Source organism: Typopeltis vanoorti, chromosome 9 (genome assembly GCF_054136105.1).
Source record: "Typopeltis vanoorti isolate ZY-2024b chromosome 9, IOZ_Tvanoo_1.0, whole genome shotgun sequence".
Lineage (NCBI taxonomy): Eukaryota > Metazoa > Arthropoda > Arachnida > Uropygi > Thelyphonidae > Typopeltis > Typopeltis vanoorti.
The window spans coordinates 53,354,963-53,370,857 of NC_143557.1; the positions used below are offsets into that span (position 1 = coordinate 53,354,963).

Below are 15,895 nucleotides of genomic sequence, written 5' to 3' on the forward strand. Positions count from 1 at the left end.
TTATCCTCACATTGGAGTTCGTTTCAGTGCTGCAATTACTTCTGAATTGTATCTGTAGTACATGTTTTGTGACCAACAGACTCAGAGATCTCTATCTTCATCAGATTCTCCAGACATAATTCAACTAATATATCATGTCACCACTGGAAATTTCATCACAACACAGTCCATAATTACATACTTACCACTGAAATTACGACCATTAATATTATCATTTGCTGCAACTCCAGTGTATTCATGTCATTCACTAAATGCTACATATTGGTAGAATCCCTGACTTAACTGCCTAACTTTATACCATCAACAACCAGATAAACACCTCCTGTCAGGTTCCTCATAATATCATCAATGTACAGAGTGAACGACAACTCTAAGGACTGATTGCTAGGAACAGCATTAGTCACCTTAAATCAAGCAGACACATCTTCCCATAAACTACTTTCTGATATATGTCTGTCAAACAGTTCTTATTCCAGTTTCATATTCTCTTATTTATGCAACAGCCTTTCATGATGTATCCTCTCAAATGCCTTAGTAAAACCCAACAGTATCATAGTGTATCCATTCCCATCATCTCGGCTGTATAATTATCAAATATGAGTAAATTACTCAGACATGACTTCCTTTTAGTAAACTCATGCTGTTCTTTGCAAAATACAGCTTGTCAGTCAACCAACTTCTGTATGCAAGTTCTTGCTAAGTTTTCTAAAATCATTAGAATAAAATCAGCTCAGAATACTAATAGGTCCATCAGTTTTTGCACCACTCTTGTACAAGAGTACATTTTTTTTTTATTCTTGTGGGATCTTTCCTGAATTGAGACTGAAAATTATACAACTAGGTCAAGGGCCTAACCGGTTCAGCTAAACATTCCTTTAGCATATATATTGATATCCCATCTGTCCCTATTGCCGAATTCCCATCTGTGTTATGCAACAGATTTAGAACCTCTGTACAGCATGCATCATCATGCTGTACAGATAGATAGACTGGCTGGTGCACTACCAGGCCGATATATCTTGTGAAGTGAGCGCTCATTATTTGAACAATCACATCTGCTTCTAACACAATGGTACTATCTGCATTCGATCAAGTTATTCTTCCACTTTCACTCTGTCCTTCACTTGCAGCATAATGACAAAATTCTTTTGTTTGGTTGTTTTTAGCCTGCATGGCCAATTTATTTTCTTAGTTTGACTACTTTCTATATGACAATGATAGTTTTTCATGACTGCTCTTTAAATATTTCATAATTCTTCTCATATTATTGCCATGATTTTCCAGCATCGTTTAGGACAAACCCCTGATTTCTTTTGAGTGAGCCACATGAGTGAATTACTGACAGATTCCTTAATCCATTGAAAAAAAAAAATTTCTATATAAGGCACATCTATATAAATCAAAATGATCACCTTGAAGAAGTAGAGGACTTTGTATACCTTGGATCACACATCTCAGACTCCTTAACAGACATCAAAACAAGAAAACAAAGCACTGCAGTTCCACAGAAGTCTTAATAAAGTATGGAAGTCGGGCCTCATCTCAAAGGAGACGAAGATTCAACTTTACAAGTGCACCAGCCAGTCTATCTTTCTGTATGGCTCCCAGATCTGGAACATCTCAACAAAAGCAGCAACCAATATTATAAATAGCTTTGGAACTACTTGTCTAAGAAATATCCTGGATTACTCCTGGGAAGACGACATTCCCAACTCTACTATATTAGATGAAACCCAGCAAGCTCCTCTAGTCAGTACTGTTCAAAGAAACCAAATAAAATGGTTCAGCCACCAACTCAGACATCCACCCTCTGTACCCTTTGATGCTCTGGTCCTCTACGCCACTACAGATGGAAAAAGAGGCAGACCCCCAAACTCCATATTGGAAATACATCAGCAATATTCTCCCCGTCTCCCCCCAACTCTCTGCATCAGAGATCCATCAATTAGCATATCACAGAGAAGCCTGGTTTACCTTCACGTCATAAGAGCCTCCAAGTCCTATCTTAGTGTGTACACAGACTACTTATTTGTTTTGATTGGTTTCCCTATTTATAATTGTAAAATTATAAATAAATGATGATGATGCATGGTGGCTGCATCTCAGTCAAACAGTGTCATTTGTAATCAAGTGTGGTGAGATAGCACAGACATTTCTTCTCTTTTGTGATCAACACCACTGACATGTTCATTCTTTCTCACATCAAAACTTTGCCATATGTAAGCTTCACCACAAGAACATGGTATACTATAAACAGGAGAGAGATGCTTGCAGACAGGAATACTGTCATTTAAAGGTTTGCTGAAATGTTCATTCTTTCTTAGCTCCAAACTTTGGCTTCTTTAGTATATGCAGGCTTCACCACAGGAACATGGCATGTTATAAACATGACGGATGCTTGTAGAAGGGAATACTGTTCTTCAGAGATTTGAGGAAGCCACAAATGGTTGGGATTGGCTTAAAAGGTATTTGAATATTTTGAATAGGGCGGCAATCTTGATGGACAGGTTACCAATATATGAGATGGAAATCAAACAATCGAATCCCTGTACTGGATATTCAGATTTTGGAGAGGAAGAAAACTGGTGAGATCTTTCTGAGCAATAAATACAAAATGTTATATTCAGGCAATGACAATCAAGGAAAAGGAGTAACCACAGTATTCAACACAAAATACAAGGCTAATCTTCTTGAATGGCAGTCAGTCTCAAGTAGAGTAATGTGGACAAATATGAGAATGGGGAATTGGACAATGAGACTTATTTGTGCCTATGGTCCCACAGAAGGTTCTACTAAGATAGAAGTGGAGGAATTTTTTGAGGCTTTAGAAAAAGCAACTGACACAATGAAAAAAGGAAAAGTTGGTCCTTGTTGGGGGATCTAAATAGCAGAGTAGGAAATGATTGTGAGACATACAAAAATATTTTGGGAAAATTTGGAGAAAAGAGCAAAGCTAATAATAATGGCAAATATCTGTTGGATTTCTGCTCAGGACATGGACTGGTTATTACTAACACTATGTTCCAACATAAAAATGTGCACAAATTCACATGGAGAGAAGAGGCAAGGAATAAGAAAAGTCTCATTCACTATGTTATTGTTGATAGTGATGTTTTCCCACTGGTGCAGGACACCAGAGTGTACAGAGGATTTGAAATTGGAAGTGATCACTATTTAGTCTTGAGCAAGATAAAATTGAATTTCATATTGAAAAGAATAACATGTAAGAAAGTTTTAAAGCGAATAAAAGTTGAGCAGCTCTCAGATGTGAACTGTAGACTAAAATACACAAAGATAATTGAAGAAAAAATGAAAGAGTTTGAGAACAGGAATCAAACCTTGGAGATTCAGTGGCAAACTTTGAAGAAAACATTAATTGATTCTGCCAGAGAGGCATGTGGTGAGGGTTGTCTGCAAGGATAAAAAAAATCAGAACTCCCTGGTGGACACAGGAAGTTAAAGAGGCAGTGAAGGAAAAGAAGAAAGCATATCAAAAGTTCCTGGCAAATAAGTCAGCTTGTGCTCTTAGAGAATACAGAGACAAATGCAAGAATGCTAAACACTGTGTAAAACTTGCTAAACAAAAGTCATAGGACTTTGGCAAGAATATAGAAAATAAATATCAAGAAAGTGGGAAAATATTCTGGAGTTTGTTGAAGAAGCTTAGGAATGGAGGAAAGAGTGCTGTAAAAGGAGTTAGAGATGATAAAGGTGACATGAAAACAGGAGAAAAAGATATCCTTGAAGTATGGAGTAATTATTTTGAAAAACTGCTAAATGAAACAAGCAGTGATGACAGCACAGTGGTAAAAAACACTGACCAGGCATGCAGTCAGGAATACATATCCATAATTGAAATAGAAAAAGCCATCAAAGGCTTGAAATGTGGAAAGGAAGCAGGAGTAGATGATATTCGACCAGAAATGCTGAAGTATGGTGGTATAAGAGTCTTACAGTGGCTGCACTGCATAGTTCAGAAAGCCTGGACAGAGGGACGAATTCCCGATGATTGGAGTAGAGCTCTCATAGTACCCATATATAAAAAGGGAAATAAAACTGAATGTGAGAATTACAGAGGTATTTCCCAACTGAGTATTCCTGGCAAGATCTATGCAAGTATACTTGAGAAACGGTTGAGAAGAATTGTGGAAGAAAAGCTTGGTGAAGAACAAGCTGGATTCAGGCCAAATAGAGGCTGTCAGGATCAGATCTTCACTTTACAATAAATAGTGGAGAAATCATGGGAATATAACAAAGATCTGTATTTAAGTTTTGTCGATTTGGAAAAGGCATATGACAAGGTCCCAAGAGCGAAGCTATTCAATATGCTACAGTTATATGGTGTCAAAGTTATATGGGATACGGTAGAAAGTACCTTAGATGATAGAAATATAAGATCTGATAATGTTGGTGTCTTGACAAGTAACAGACTGATTTGGTGGAAAATTGTAGATAGGAAATTAGTAAGGATGTAATTTTTTCATGTAGTACTATCATATCTTGTACACCCCTTGAGGGTACATGGCAGGAATTTGATGATGATGATGAGATTATCTAAAAATAATATCTTTTTAAGTGTGTTTTTAGAGTATCTGTTAGGAACCAAGAAATAGAAAAGGGTTTTAAGTTACTAGGTAAGTTTGTTTTCATTATTTATAATAGAGATTGCATGGTTATTATGGGATATGAATCATGCTTAGTTTTTGAGACGGATAGCTTTGAAAAAAAAAACCTCTAATGACACATTTTCTGGTTTCTTTGTGATAACAACACCCAAAAAAGGGAAGTTAACATTTTTCTCCAACTTTTATGTCAAATTTATATTAGTATAGAATGAATTAAGAGAAAGGAGAAAATTATTAGTTACACTGTAGTTCAAGTTAGAAATTGCAACACAAAGTGTTCAATAAAGGAACCAGCAAAGTGGAGAAGGATAAGGAATTATCTTGCTTGGCTTTTTTCCAGTAGAATAATGATCTTTATAGACAAGTTTAGACTAGCAATGGTAAACCCTTATCCCCCCCCCCCTGCTCACACACACACTGGTCTATTCACTATAAACTCTGAACAAGATTCCTATCTTAAGCTATACCAAAACATTAAATTTATTTAATAAGAGTTCATTAAATTTATTTGATACTTTACATGTCTGTATTTCTGATCATGCTGACTGACCCTTCATAAAATACGAACCTGTTATTGTATGTGTGTGCGGGGATATCCCAATTAAGAGTAGTAGGGCACAACTGCAATAAACTAGAAAACCTAAGGCTTCTGAATTTTAGCTAAGATTATTAGTAGCACCTGATATCCTATGACTATTCTTAGGCTGAGTTTAACTTTACCTTTAAGGCCCAGGCTGGCGCAGTAAATAAATTTGCCTGAGTGAATAGGATAACTCATAGTATTCAGAGAATAGGTATTTCTGGCAGCCCTTAGAAAGTTAAATTATGTAAGGAATAAAATAAAATGGATAAAGAATAGTATGATAGAACAAAGGCTCAGACCCGATGATAAGTATAGAATAAAAGAAGGATTGTAAAGATTTGATAACATTAACACTAAGACGTGACAAAAGTTAAAATTAAAATGAGAATAAGAAAATAAAAGAATAAAAAGGAAACATAACGATAAAAATAAAACAAAGAGAAGGCCACATAACAATGGCGCAGCCGACATAACAAAAGGCGCAAGCGGTAGGATTTTAATAGAGGAGGTTGAAGAAAGAAAGGATATAATTAAATATAGAGCATCAATATAATAATAGCAAATATATACAACATAACACCTGAAACCATGAATAGTACCGAAACCTATATATACTGGTTTTTTTATATGCATACATACCTATGATAAAGTTTAATTTATAAATTAAACACAGTAAAAGATTAACAACAATAACTAAAAATAAAATAGAACAATTATAACAACATACTATAATAAAAGTTATGTGAATGGAATCTTAGCAACCTCAACATATGATTTTTTTTCTTTCCTTATGAAGTCGAGAAATTTCACCTTTTCATTTAAAGGAAGCACACTACAGCTTCTCTTTGGCATATCTGAATTGCCAGAATCATTACTCTTGCACTTTGGGGGCAATATTAAGTAAAATAAGGGTTACTTGAACACAAGCACTGCAATACAGTGACAGTCGATCTAATAACTTAGACAGCTACTAAGTGACTAATGGGCATGTAGTATAAACAGTGCAGCATGGATATGCTAAACAAAGGGATGATTCACATCTCAGGTGGGACGGCACACAATTTAAAACTTATGAATTATTTATTTCTGGAATTTTCCATTTAATAATTTTGGACCAGGGTGTTGACTGTGGGTAACTGAATCAGCAGAAAGTGAACCCATGGATTTTGGGAGGAAGGCATATGGTAATATGTTTTATCCTAAAAAATTTCATGTGTGATAATTTTCATATCTTCCTTGATATATTATCTATATCGATGATATGTTTTTGTTCAGCAAGGCAAAGAGTTTTGTTGCTGGCATCAATATTTATTCTTTGCTTCTGATGCTGCTCTATTGCTCTGCAATTTTTAAATACTACTTTGAATTAGCAATATTTCTGCAAATATACCAGATACCATAAATACACTAATACTTCAATAATATACTAAAAATATGCTACTAATTAAGCTAATAAATCATTCAGAACTTACACTTGGCAATGATAATGTGATATAGGTATTCCATCCTTTTGTTTGTAATTCAAATATAAAAAAACTACCTATCTTGCAGAGATGTTAAGTAATCTGTCTTTTTTCAAAAAGCATCAAACCAAACTCATAATAATATCAATAATCATAACGCTTCTTATATTATAATTATATATTTATATTATATTAATATTGATTATCAATGATTTTAATAATATAAATTAAAAAATTTTATTAAAAATATATATATATATATATATATATATATATGTATATTATTTTGTTTACACCATTCAAAATATTTTCATTAATCAGAAAAGTGAAACAGAAATTCGTTTTCTTACCTGAAAATTCAGAATCTCTCACTGAAAAAAAAAAAAAAAAAAGAAAGCAATAATTCAGATGATATTTCATTAAGTCAAAATTTTATTCAGTTTTTTATTAGATACTATTTTCACTGTAATAACATTATTTCCATACACAATTGCAATAAATCAAAACAGACAGGCGTACCCAACCCTAGAAGGATTCGTATTAGTATGTCTCAAATAACTAAGGAGTAGATTCGACAAAAAACTTTATATGTGCAAGTAAATAAACTGATCCCAATAATGAAAAAAACTATACCATATATCGGCATCTATACAGGAATTTTCACATAAACATAAATGATCTAAGGTTTTGTTTGCACAGTAATGAAATTTTAAAAAAAATTATAAATTAAAATAGGAAGAGAATGCATAAGAACATCAAAAGTATGAAAAATTATTTATTTAATAATTACAGATAATTACAATATTACTGATGTTTTAGTAATGTTGCAGTTATCACTGTTATTGCAGGGTCATTTAAAGGTCAAAGTTTGATAAATGGAAGGAGACCTGCACATTCCCTTTAAGGACTACAGAGAACCAACTAGGCTTCTGAATAATGTCCAATCCTCACCGTCATGTGGCATGCCCCATTAGGAGGTATTCACTGGGTACTCAAGAACAAGAATAGATTGGCAATATGAGATATATGAATATTTCTATATATATATATATATATATAGAAACATTTAAAAAAATTTAGTTTATTAGTTCTTCAGTTAATTTTTGGTAATGAGACCAAGTGTTTCTAAACATATAACAGGTTCAATAAATAAACAATATAACCCTATTGTTTATTTATTAAACCTTATATGTTTAGAAATACGTGGTCTCAATACCAAAAATTAACTAAAGAATGTGAGACTTAGCACAACAAGCTGTACTCTCTATTGACTTAGACAAGAAATATACACGGTGGCACAACACGATGAGATTTCTTGACAGCTGGGGCATCACTTGGTTAAACATGGCCCAGCTGTTTTTGCCAGGTAACCACAGCAAACAACAAAAATTACTGGAACAAACTTCAACTCAACATCTACAAGAAGAAGAAGAACAAACCCAATGTCAAAAGAAGTGAAGATAGGAATCATCCATATAAGGAGTATTAAATTAAAGGAAATCAAACTTGCAGAAGAACTGGAAAAGTTCTTCTAACATAGACATAATTGAGGTTACTGAGATCAAGAAGACAAAAATAGATGAGATCATACTAAATAATAACTATGGGATGTTATATTCATTATATTTCAAGTTCAAGGAAAGGAAGAAGTAGAGATAGCATTAGACACGAAACATGATGATAAATTTCTTGACTGGAAGGCAGTTTCGAGTAGAGTTATGTTGGCAAACTTCAAAATGGACAATAAAATTTATTTGTGCCTATGGTCCCTCAGAAGGTTCTCCTAAGGAAGAAATGGATGAATTTTCCAAGTCATTAGACATGCAGTTGGCAGAAAGAAAATGGAAAAAGTGGTCCTTGTTGGAGATATAAACAGCAGAATAGGAAATGAATACCACCAGGAATATAGAAATGTTTTGGGAAAATTTGAAAAAAAGAACAAGATTAATAATAATGACAAGTACTGCCAGATTTCTGCTCAAGACATGAACTAATCATTACTAACATCATGTTCCAACATAAAGATGTTCATAACAAGGAATAAGAAAAGCCTATTTGACTATGCTATTGTTGATAACAATATCTTCACACTGGTTCAGGATACAAGAGTACAGAGATTTGAAATTCATTATTTAATTTTAAGTAGGATAAAAATGAATATCACATTGAAAAGAACAATAAATAAGAAAGTTAAAAAAAATAATAAAAATAAAGCTGAGCAACTTTTACAGGTATACTGTAGACTCAACTGTAGAAATATTATTCAGGAAAAAATGAAACAGTTTGAAAACAAGAACCAAACTGTGGTTATTGAAAACATGATAAAAACATTGATTCACCTAGGAAAGCATACAGTGAAGTTGTCTGCAAGGATAGAAAAATAAGAACACCATGGTGGACACAATAAATTAAAGAAGTAGTCCTAGAAAGAAAAAAAAAAAAAAAGAAACCATACCAAAAGCTCTTAGCACAATCAGCAAAAGGTCTAAGACAGGGGTCATCAAACTTTTGAGACAGAAGAGCCAAACCTGTCCCTCACAACAATTTAAAAATTATTCGAGAGCCATAAATATATTTTTACAAATAAGGAAAATTTAAAGTAATATTATAGTAAATTTATAGTAATATATAAAAAGTTATAATATTAATTATATCTTTATTAAATGAAGAAAAAATCACACAAAAAATTGCTCTCATTGGTTTTAATCAGTGTGAGCAATGAGCTTGCATTTCCTTAGAAAGTTTCAGTACGTCCGGTTTGTAACTAGTCATTTTTAATTTAAGGCATGATTCCAAGTTGGCATCAGTAATTTGGCTCCTCAATTTACATTTAATGACTCCCTCTGTATGCCCCCCCCCCTCCATGCTCGCTTTCCCCTCCCTGACATCGTGCATCTTAGTGCCCCAAAGTTTTGCAAGACCTATAAAACAAATGAAATCACCATTATGTGAATAAAATCCTTTAAAAATTTTATAAATGAAAATATGATAGTTTTATTTTCATTTTCAATTTTACTTCAGAGCCACATGTATGTACCCAAAGAGCCGCAGTTTGCCGACCCCTGGTCTAAGAGAATACAGAGAAAGAGGTAAAAGAGCTAAGTTATGTGCAAAGTTAGCTAAATAAAAGTTATGGGAAGACTGGTAAGAACACGGAAATTTAAATAGCAAAGTTGGTAAAAATGTTTTGGAGGTTACTGAAAACAATAAGAAATGGAAGAAATAAAAGGAATCAAAGATAATACAGATGACAATAAAACTGAAGATAAAGGTAATCAATGTTTAGAATAATTACTTTGAAAAACTGCTAAACAAAACAATCAGACATAAAAGCAGTAGAAAATATTTAAGAAGAATACAAAGAGGAGTGCATATATATATCAATACTTTTTTCTTTTTTTTTTAAATATTGGGCCCATATGTGATGGGTTGGTTGATCAAACAAATAGCCAAAGCAGAACATTATATGTTTGTGACTTTTGGCAACTCCATAAATTCTGGGAGAGTGAGCACAATGTGGTGACAGCATTTTGGCAGTATCTGATGTCCAAGAAGCGACAGACTTAGTAATTCAACAGTTTTCTTAATTCTGTTAGTTGGATGATAGTTCACAAGTAGTTAAGTGTGGCTATCAAAGACTAGCTGATTCATTTGATGGAGGTAAATTGATCTGATGAAGATGATTATAGCATTACCTTTATTATGACAACATCCTTATTAACTTTTAATGACTTGACAGCTGTTAGTTCTGTTTTGGTGAGATTGCTATTTATCACTTTCATGCAAAAGAATTTTTTTTATCATGAAATTTTTTTCATTCTAAAAGAATTTTATCAGCCATGTTACTTGGAAAAAATTTAATGTCCTTTTGAATGTGGTATATAACATCTGGTTTATTAAGTTTTAAAAGTATAGATAGCCATGATTATCACCTAGTCAAGAAATCAGCTTCAACACTCAAGAAGCTGCTCGTAGGTCAGTGACACTATTCTTCGCTTACAGAAAATATTTCTACCCAATATTATGGCTATCTTTGCCCATATGCTACGTTCTGGTTACTTCAAGTGGCAAAACAATGCTTATCTACAAAAGAAGGTACAGCATGAGTTCACTCCCACCACTCAAATGCTAACTCTTATATGGGAGCTTTTGAGCAACATACTCTAGATTTCTTTACTTTAAAACCTACAGTTTAGCTTAGGTACATTGGCAACATTTTCATTACTGGCCACACAGTCACCAAACTTCAAACACCTTCCTTAGCCACCTTGCCAAACAGCATGAACACATACAATTTACTACTGAAATTGAAAATTAAATTTTACTTCCTTTCCTCATTACACTGGTCACACGTGTTCCCTCAGGTAGTCTATCCTTCACTGTTTACCACAAGCCTACACATACCAGCCAATATATACATGCTAACTCTTACCACCACCCTTCACAAAAAATTGGAGTCATTAGCATCCTCAAAAACAGAGCTAAAACAATTTGCTCTAATGATCAAGCTCTTACTCAAGAATTACAAATTATTAGCAAAATACATTTATAAACAATGGTTATAGCAAAAATACTATCGATAAAATTCTTCATGAAACAACACCTTCATGAAAAAAACAACCTAAAAATGCAAATATATATTACAGTAAAACCATAGCTATCCCATACATTAAAGGGTTATCAGATAAAATAAACAGAAATCTCCACAAACCTCAATACTACTTTAAAATCACTTATAAAATTAAAAACACATTCAACTCCTCCTAGGATCTCCACCCCTGGCGCAATCCTGGGTATACCGAATCCTTTGCTCATGTAATGATAGTGGAAGGTATAGTTTCACCTTATATTAGTGAAACTGAATGCACAATTCCATTCATTAAAAAAGGAACACAAATAACATGTTAAATTTAACAATTCTGGTAAAGCAGGTCTCTTGGATCACACTCTTAACACCCTACACCAAACTGACTGGGAAGGTACTTGTTCTTTACATCATACAAAAACCTGGTATGAATGCAAATTTTAGGAAGACTGTAAAATTTTGATTAAAAATCCCTTACCCATCCCTGCCAGCAAACCCTTATTTCAGGACTCTAAGCAATAATTTCAGCTGTTATTGGCTACCATCAATATTGTTTTTGCTCTAATTTATCTGTGAGTAATCTCTAACTTAATTTATCTCTTAGTGATTTCTAACAAATAACAGGACTCTAGTTTTGATGTAGTAAGGTTTTTTTTTTCTTCCACCAGAAGTGTCAGGCAGGTACTGTTAACAGTTGACCAAATCAATGTGACTTTAGCATACTATATAAATTGGAATGTAGGAATTTATTAGTCATTAACTAAATAAAATACACCAACTAGTTGCATCTCTAAAAGAGAACTGGTGGCTTGTTCAGGGCTAGACACATCAAAAAAACAAAACTCGGGTTTTTCATCCCGCATACATACAAATCGGCCCTTCAGAACACACGCAATTTACAGACAAAAATTACTAGTTGTGGTGGTGTTGGAGGTGGGCGGTAGATGGCGTTGATTCGTAGTAGAGGTAAGGTGTCCTCCCGCGATGAGTCTTCGGACTCCTTGGAGGTATCAGGAATAATAATAATAATAATAATAAATACAAAGGTTACGAAGTTTGTTAAATACTGAAAAACCATTACAATGCAAATAGGCAAATTCATGCTAGATGGAAAATGTAAACACACATGGCACATGTTAGGTGTCTGCAATTAGTGATAGAAGGTGATTGTTGGCAAAATTGAAATTCTAATGTTGAAAGATTTAATGAGAGATTTCTATATATCACTTAGTATCAGTCCTTGGTTTTCAGTGATCCTTGTGAATGGATGACTGCAACAGATTCCTCAAGAAGCCTGAAATAAAAGTTCTCTTCTAAATAAGACAGTTGAAAGGTTCCATTCAACTGCATGGTTGGAATTAGCAATATGGCTGGCTAAACCAGGTCTGTCTTTTCTTTTGTGGCCAACATCTGCAACATGTTCCTTCTTTCTCATCTCAAATCCACAGCACGTCTGTCCTATGTAGGTCAAATCACAGGAGCATGAAATTCTATATACTTAGATAGAACCCTGTGGTGGCACAGCATTAATTGTATAGTTAGAAGATAAAGAGTCAACCACTATCAAACGCTATGTGCACCCAATGAAAAAAAAAAAAAAAAAAAAGACTGGCAATTCAGTTACAAAAATCATAAACAGACACAATGGGAGCTTAACAAGTCCTTGTGCCAGACCTGGTAGAAAACTTGAAATAGAAAAAGCTATCAAAACCTGAAATGCAGAAACGCATCCAGAATAGATAGTATTTGACTAGAAATGCTTAAGTATAGAGGTATAGAAGTTTTGCAGTGGCTACACTGCATAATTCAGAGGACCTGGTCTGAATTCCAGATCACTGGAGCAGAGCCTCTCATAATACACAGCTATAAAGGATAATAAAGCCAATTGTGAGAATTACAGTGCCATTTCTCTACTAGGTATTCCAGGTAAGATTAATATACTTGAGAGAGGCTGAGAAAAATTGTGGAACAGAAACCTGGAAAAGAACAAGCTGAGTTCAGGATAAACAGAAGTTGTCAAGATCAGAATTTCACTTTAAGACAAATAATTGAGAAATCATCAGGATATGACAGGGATCTGTACTTGAGTTTTGAACACCTGGAAAAGGCATATGGCAAGATATCCAGAGAAATGCTTTTCAAAATACTATAATTATATGAAGTAAATGGAACATTTCAAAGTCAGGAATAAGAATCGAAGGAAATACAGGAAGATGGTTTGATGTAAAATCTGAGTTAAGACAAAGATGCACATTATCTTCACTCTTATTCATCATCTCTACGCATTGCATTATGAAAGAAAATGGAATTAAACTGGATGATGTACTCCTAAACACATCCTGTGCAAGTCTCCAAGATTCCCTTACTAATTTGGCATGAAAATCAGTAATAAAAAGACCAAACTATGATAATAGGCAGGAACATAGAAACTTAATCTGTTGGATTGTAAATGGAGAACCCCTAGACAAGTAAAATATTTCCACTGTTCAGGCATCAACGTTTCCTGTAAGCTGTGCATATGCACATTACTCAAAAAGGTAGCACACATGCCTAGTAACTGCGAGTACAAAATTTTTGCTTTCAGATTTTGTAATTTACAGTCACTAATTTTTGAACGTACTATAAAAACAAATTATATGATAAATCAGACTTATCATTTATTTTATTTAGTAATTTCTCCAATATCTTCATTCCAATATTACTCTAACCAATTCCAATTTAATACACTGTAATTGTTTACTTTTAGCTTGTGTCGTGTGGGCAAACTGATCTAACATCAGCAAATTACAGAGGCATACAGTCATACCCCGACTTACGCGAATCCGGAGTTATGCGGTTTCTTATATGTACGTATTCCCGTCCCGCTTCACGCCTCACCAATAGTCGTATCTTTCAGGCGCCGGCCGCATTTGCCAGTGTCGCACATGCTGTGAACAAGCACTGACGTGTTTCGCGCAGTCTCCATTCATACAAGATTTTTATAGTCTACAAACCTTGCGATTGTTTAATTTTATGTTCTTGATAAAAATTTTATCACATAAAAAAATAATAATGTCATCCAAAAGAAGCAAGTCCGATTCTTCTACTGCTAGCAAGAAAAGAAAAACATTGACTTTGGAAACATAATTCAACATTATTAAGGATTTTGAAGGCGGAATGAAAATTTGTGAGCTAGCAAAGAAGTTCTACAGGAATCCACAGTAAGAACAATCTTAAAAGAAAGGTTTACAGATTTTGGAGGACATAGTTTCTAATGAGGAACGAATTGGAGCCACAAGGCAAGGAATAAAAAAATCATTAGCTTGCTATGAAGAAATTTTGCGTGACAAGAAAAAGACATTATGCCGTCAGACGAATTTATTAGATTTTATGAAACCATCGACATCGAAATAACTTTCTTTTTTTTTATGTACAAAAAACTACAATTATGATTATATTTCTTAAAAAATATACCAGTAGGTGTTTTTGTAAACCTTTGGTCCCAATTGTATGTTATGTTTGTATATATAAATTACGTGCAAAATTATATCCCGAGTTACGTGAATTCGACTTACGAGCTTTTTGTTGGTCCCACCTACCGCGTAACTTCAGGTTACACGGTAGGTGGGACCAGTAAAACCCCGGTTTTACTGTATTTGTTTAGAGTGTCTACTATTTAAATAGTATAGTCACTCGAATTCATGCAAATGGTGATGTTTTTTTAATTTAGCACTCCCAATTTTAGGGGTTGTTGCAGGACGAAAACAGGAAAACATCAACATGAGAAATATTATATTAGCAAGCACATTGCATCTGAGAGTGTGTTCTCCAATGAATTCACTCATGTCTGCACCAAAAAAATTCCTTTCTTCTTTCTCTTTCAACACTTGCCCAGACATACCATTGTCTGTTATAGGTCTTAAAACCTTTAGTGCATGAAACTGATATAAGTAAATAAATGCCACTTCAAGTGAAGCTATCAAAACAGACTTATTGATATTATTATTAAGAGAGACATCCAGGAAGTCAGGGACTCATCGAGAGGCCACATACTACCCACACCAGCTATCATACTTATTCTTGAATTCATTCACACTGCTTGCACTCACAACATCAAATGGCAATCCATTCCAATCACCACCCTATGAGAGAAAAATCTAGCCCTCACCCCATTCTTAGCAGCATTCATTCTCAGGTTCTAAGGATGTCCTCTTGTCCTTTCCCCACCCTCAATAAATTGAAATCCTGTATAACCCTTTCAGAAGTCTGTAAGTCTCAATCATATCACCCCCTCTTTCTCCTGTTTGCTAATGTCTGCAGTTTACAAATTCTCAATCTGTCTTCATAATCAGCATTCCACAAACTTGGTATCATTTCTAACACTCACCTTTGCACACTCTCTCTCTCTCTCTCTCTCTCTCTCTCCACTATATCAGAATCACATTGGAAACTAGGAGACCAGACCTGCACAACAGTGTCCAAGTGAGGTCTTATCGAGGCCTTGTAAAGAGGTAAAATGAAAGTGACATCCTTATCTTTACATGCGAATGTTCATTTCAGCATTGCAATTATCTTTTGAATAGTATTTGCAATCTTTGCTACATGGCCCCTGAACTTCAACTTCCTATCTACTAACTCTCCAAGATCCCTAGCCTCATCA

General features: G+C 34.2%; 1 protein-coding gene across 1 annotated transcript in view; it reads right to left on the reverse strand.

The window, feature by feature from the left end:
• The window catches only part of LOC150103050 (uncharacterized), a 320,792-nt gene that overhangs the window by 188,278 nt on the left and 116,619 nt on the right, over positions 1–15,895 (reverse strand). Inside the window, exon 6 of the mRNA XM_090397384.1 lies at positions 7,022–7,042. Within this exon, the coding sequence (XP_090253510.1) occupies positions 7,022–7,042 (21 nt within the window). The remainder of the gene's footprint in view (positions 1–7,021; positions 7,043–15,895) is intronic.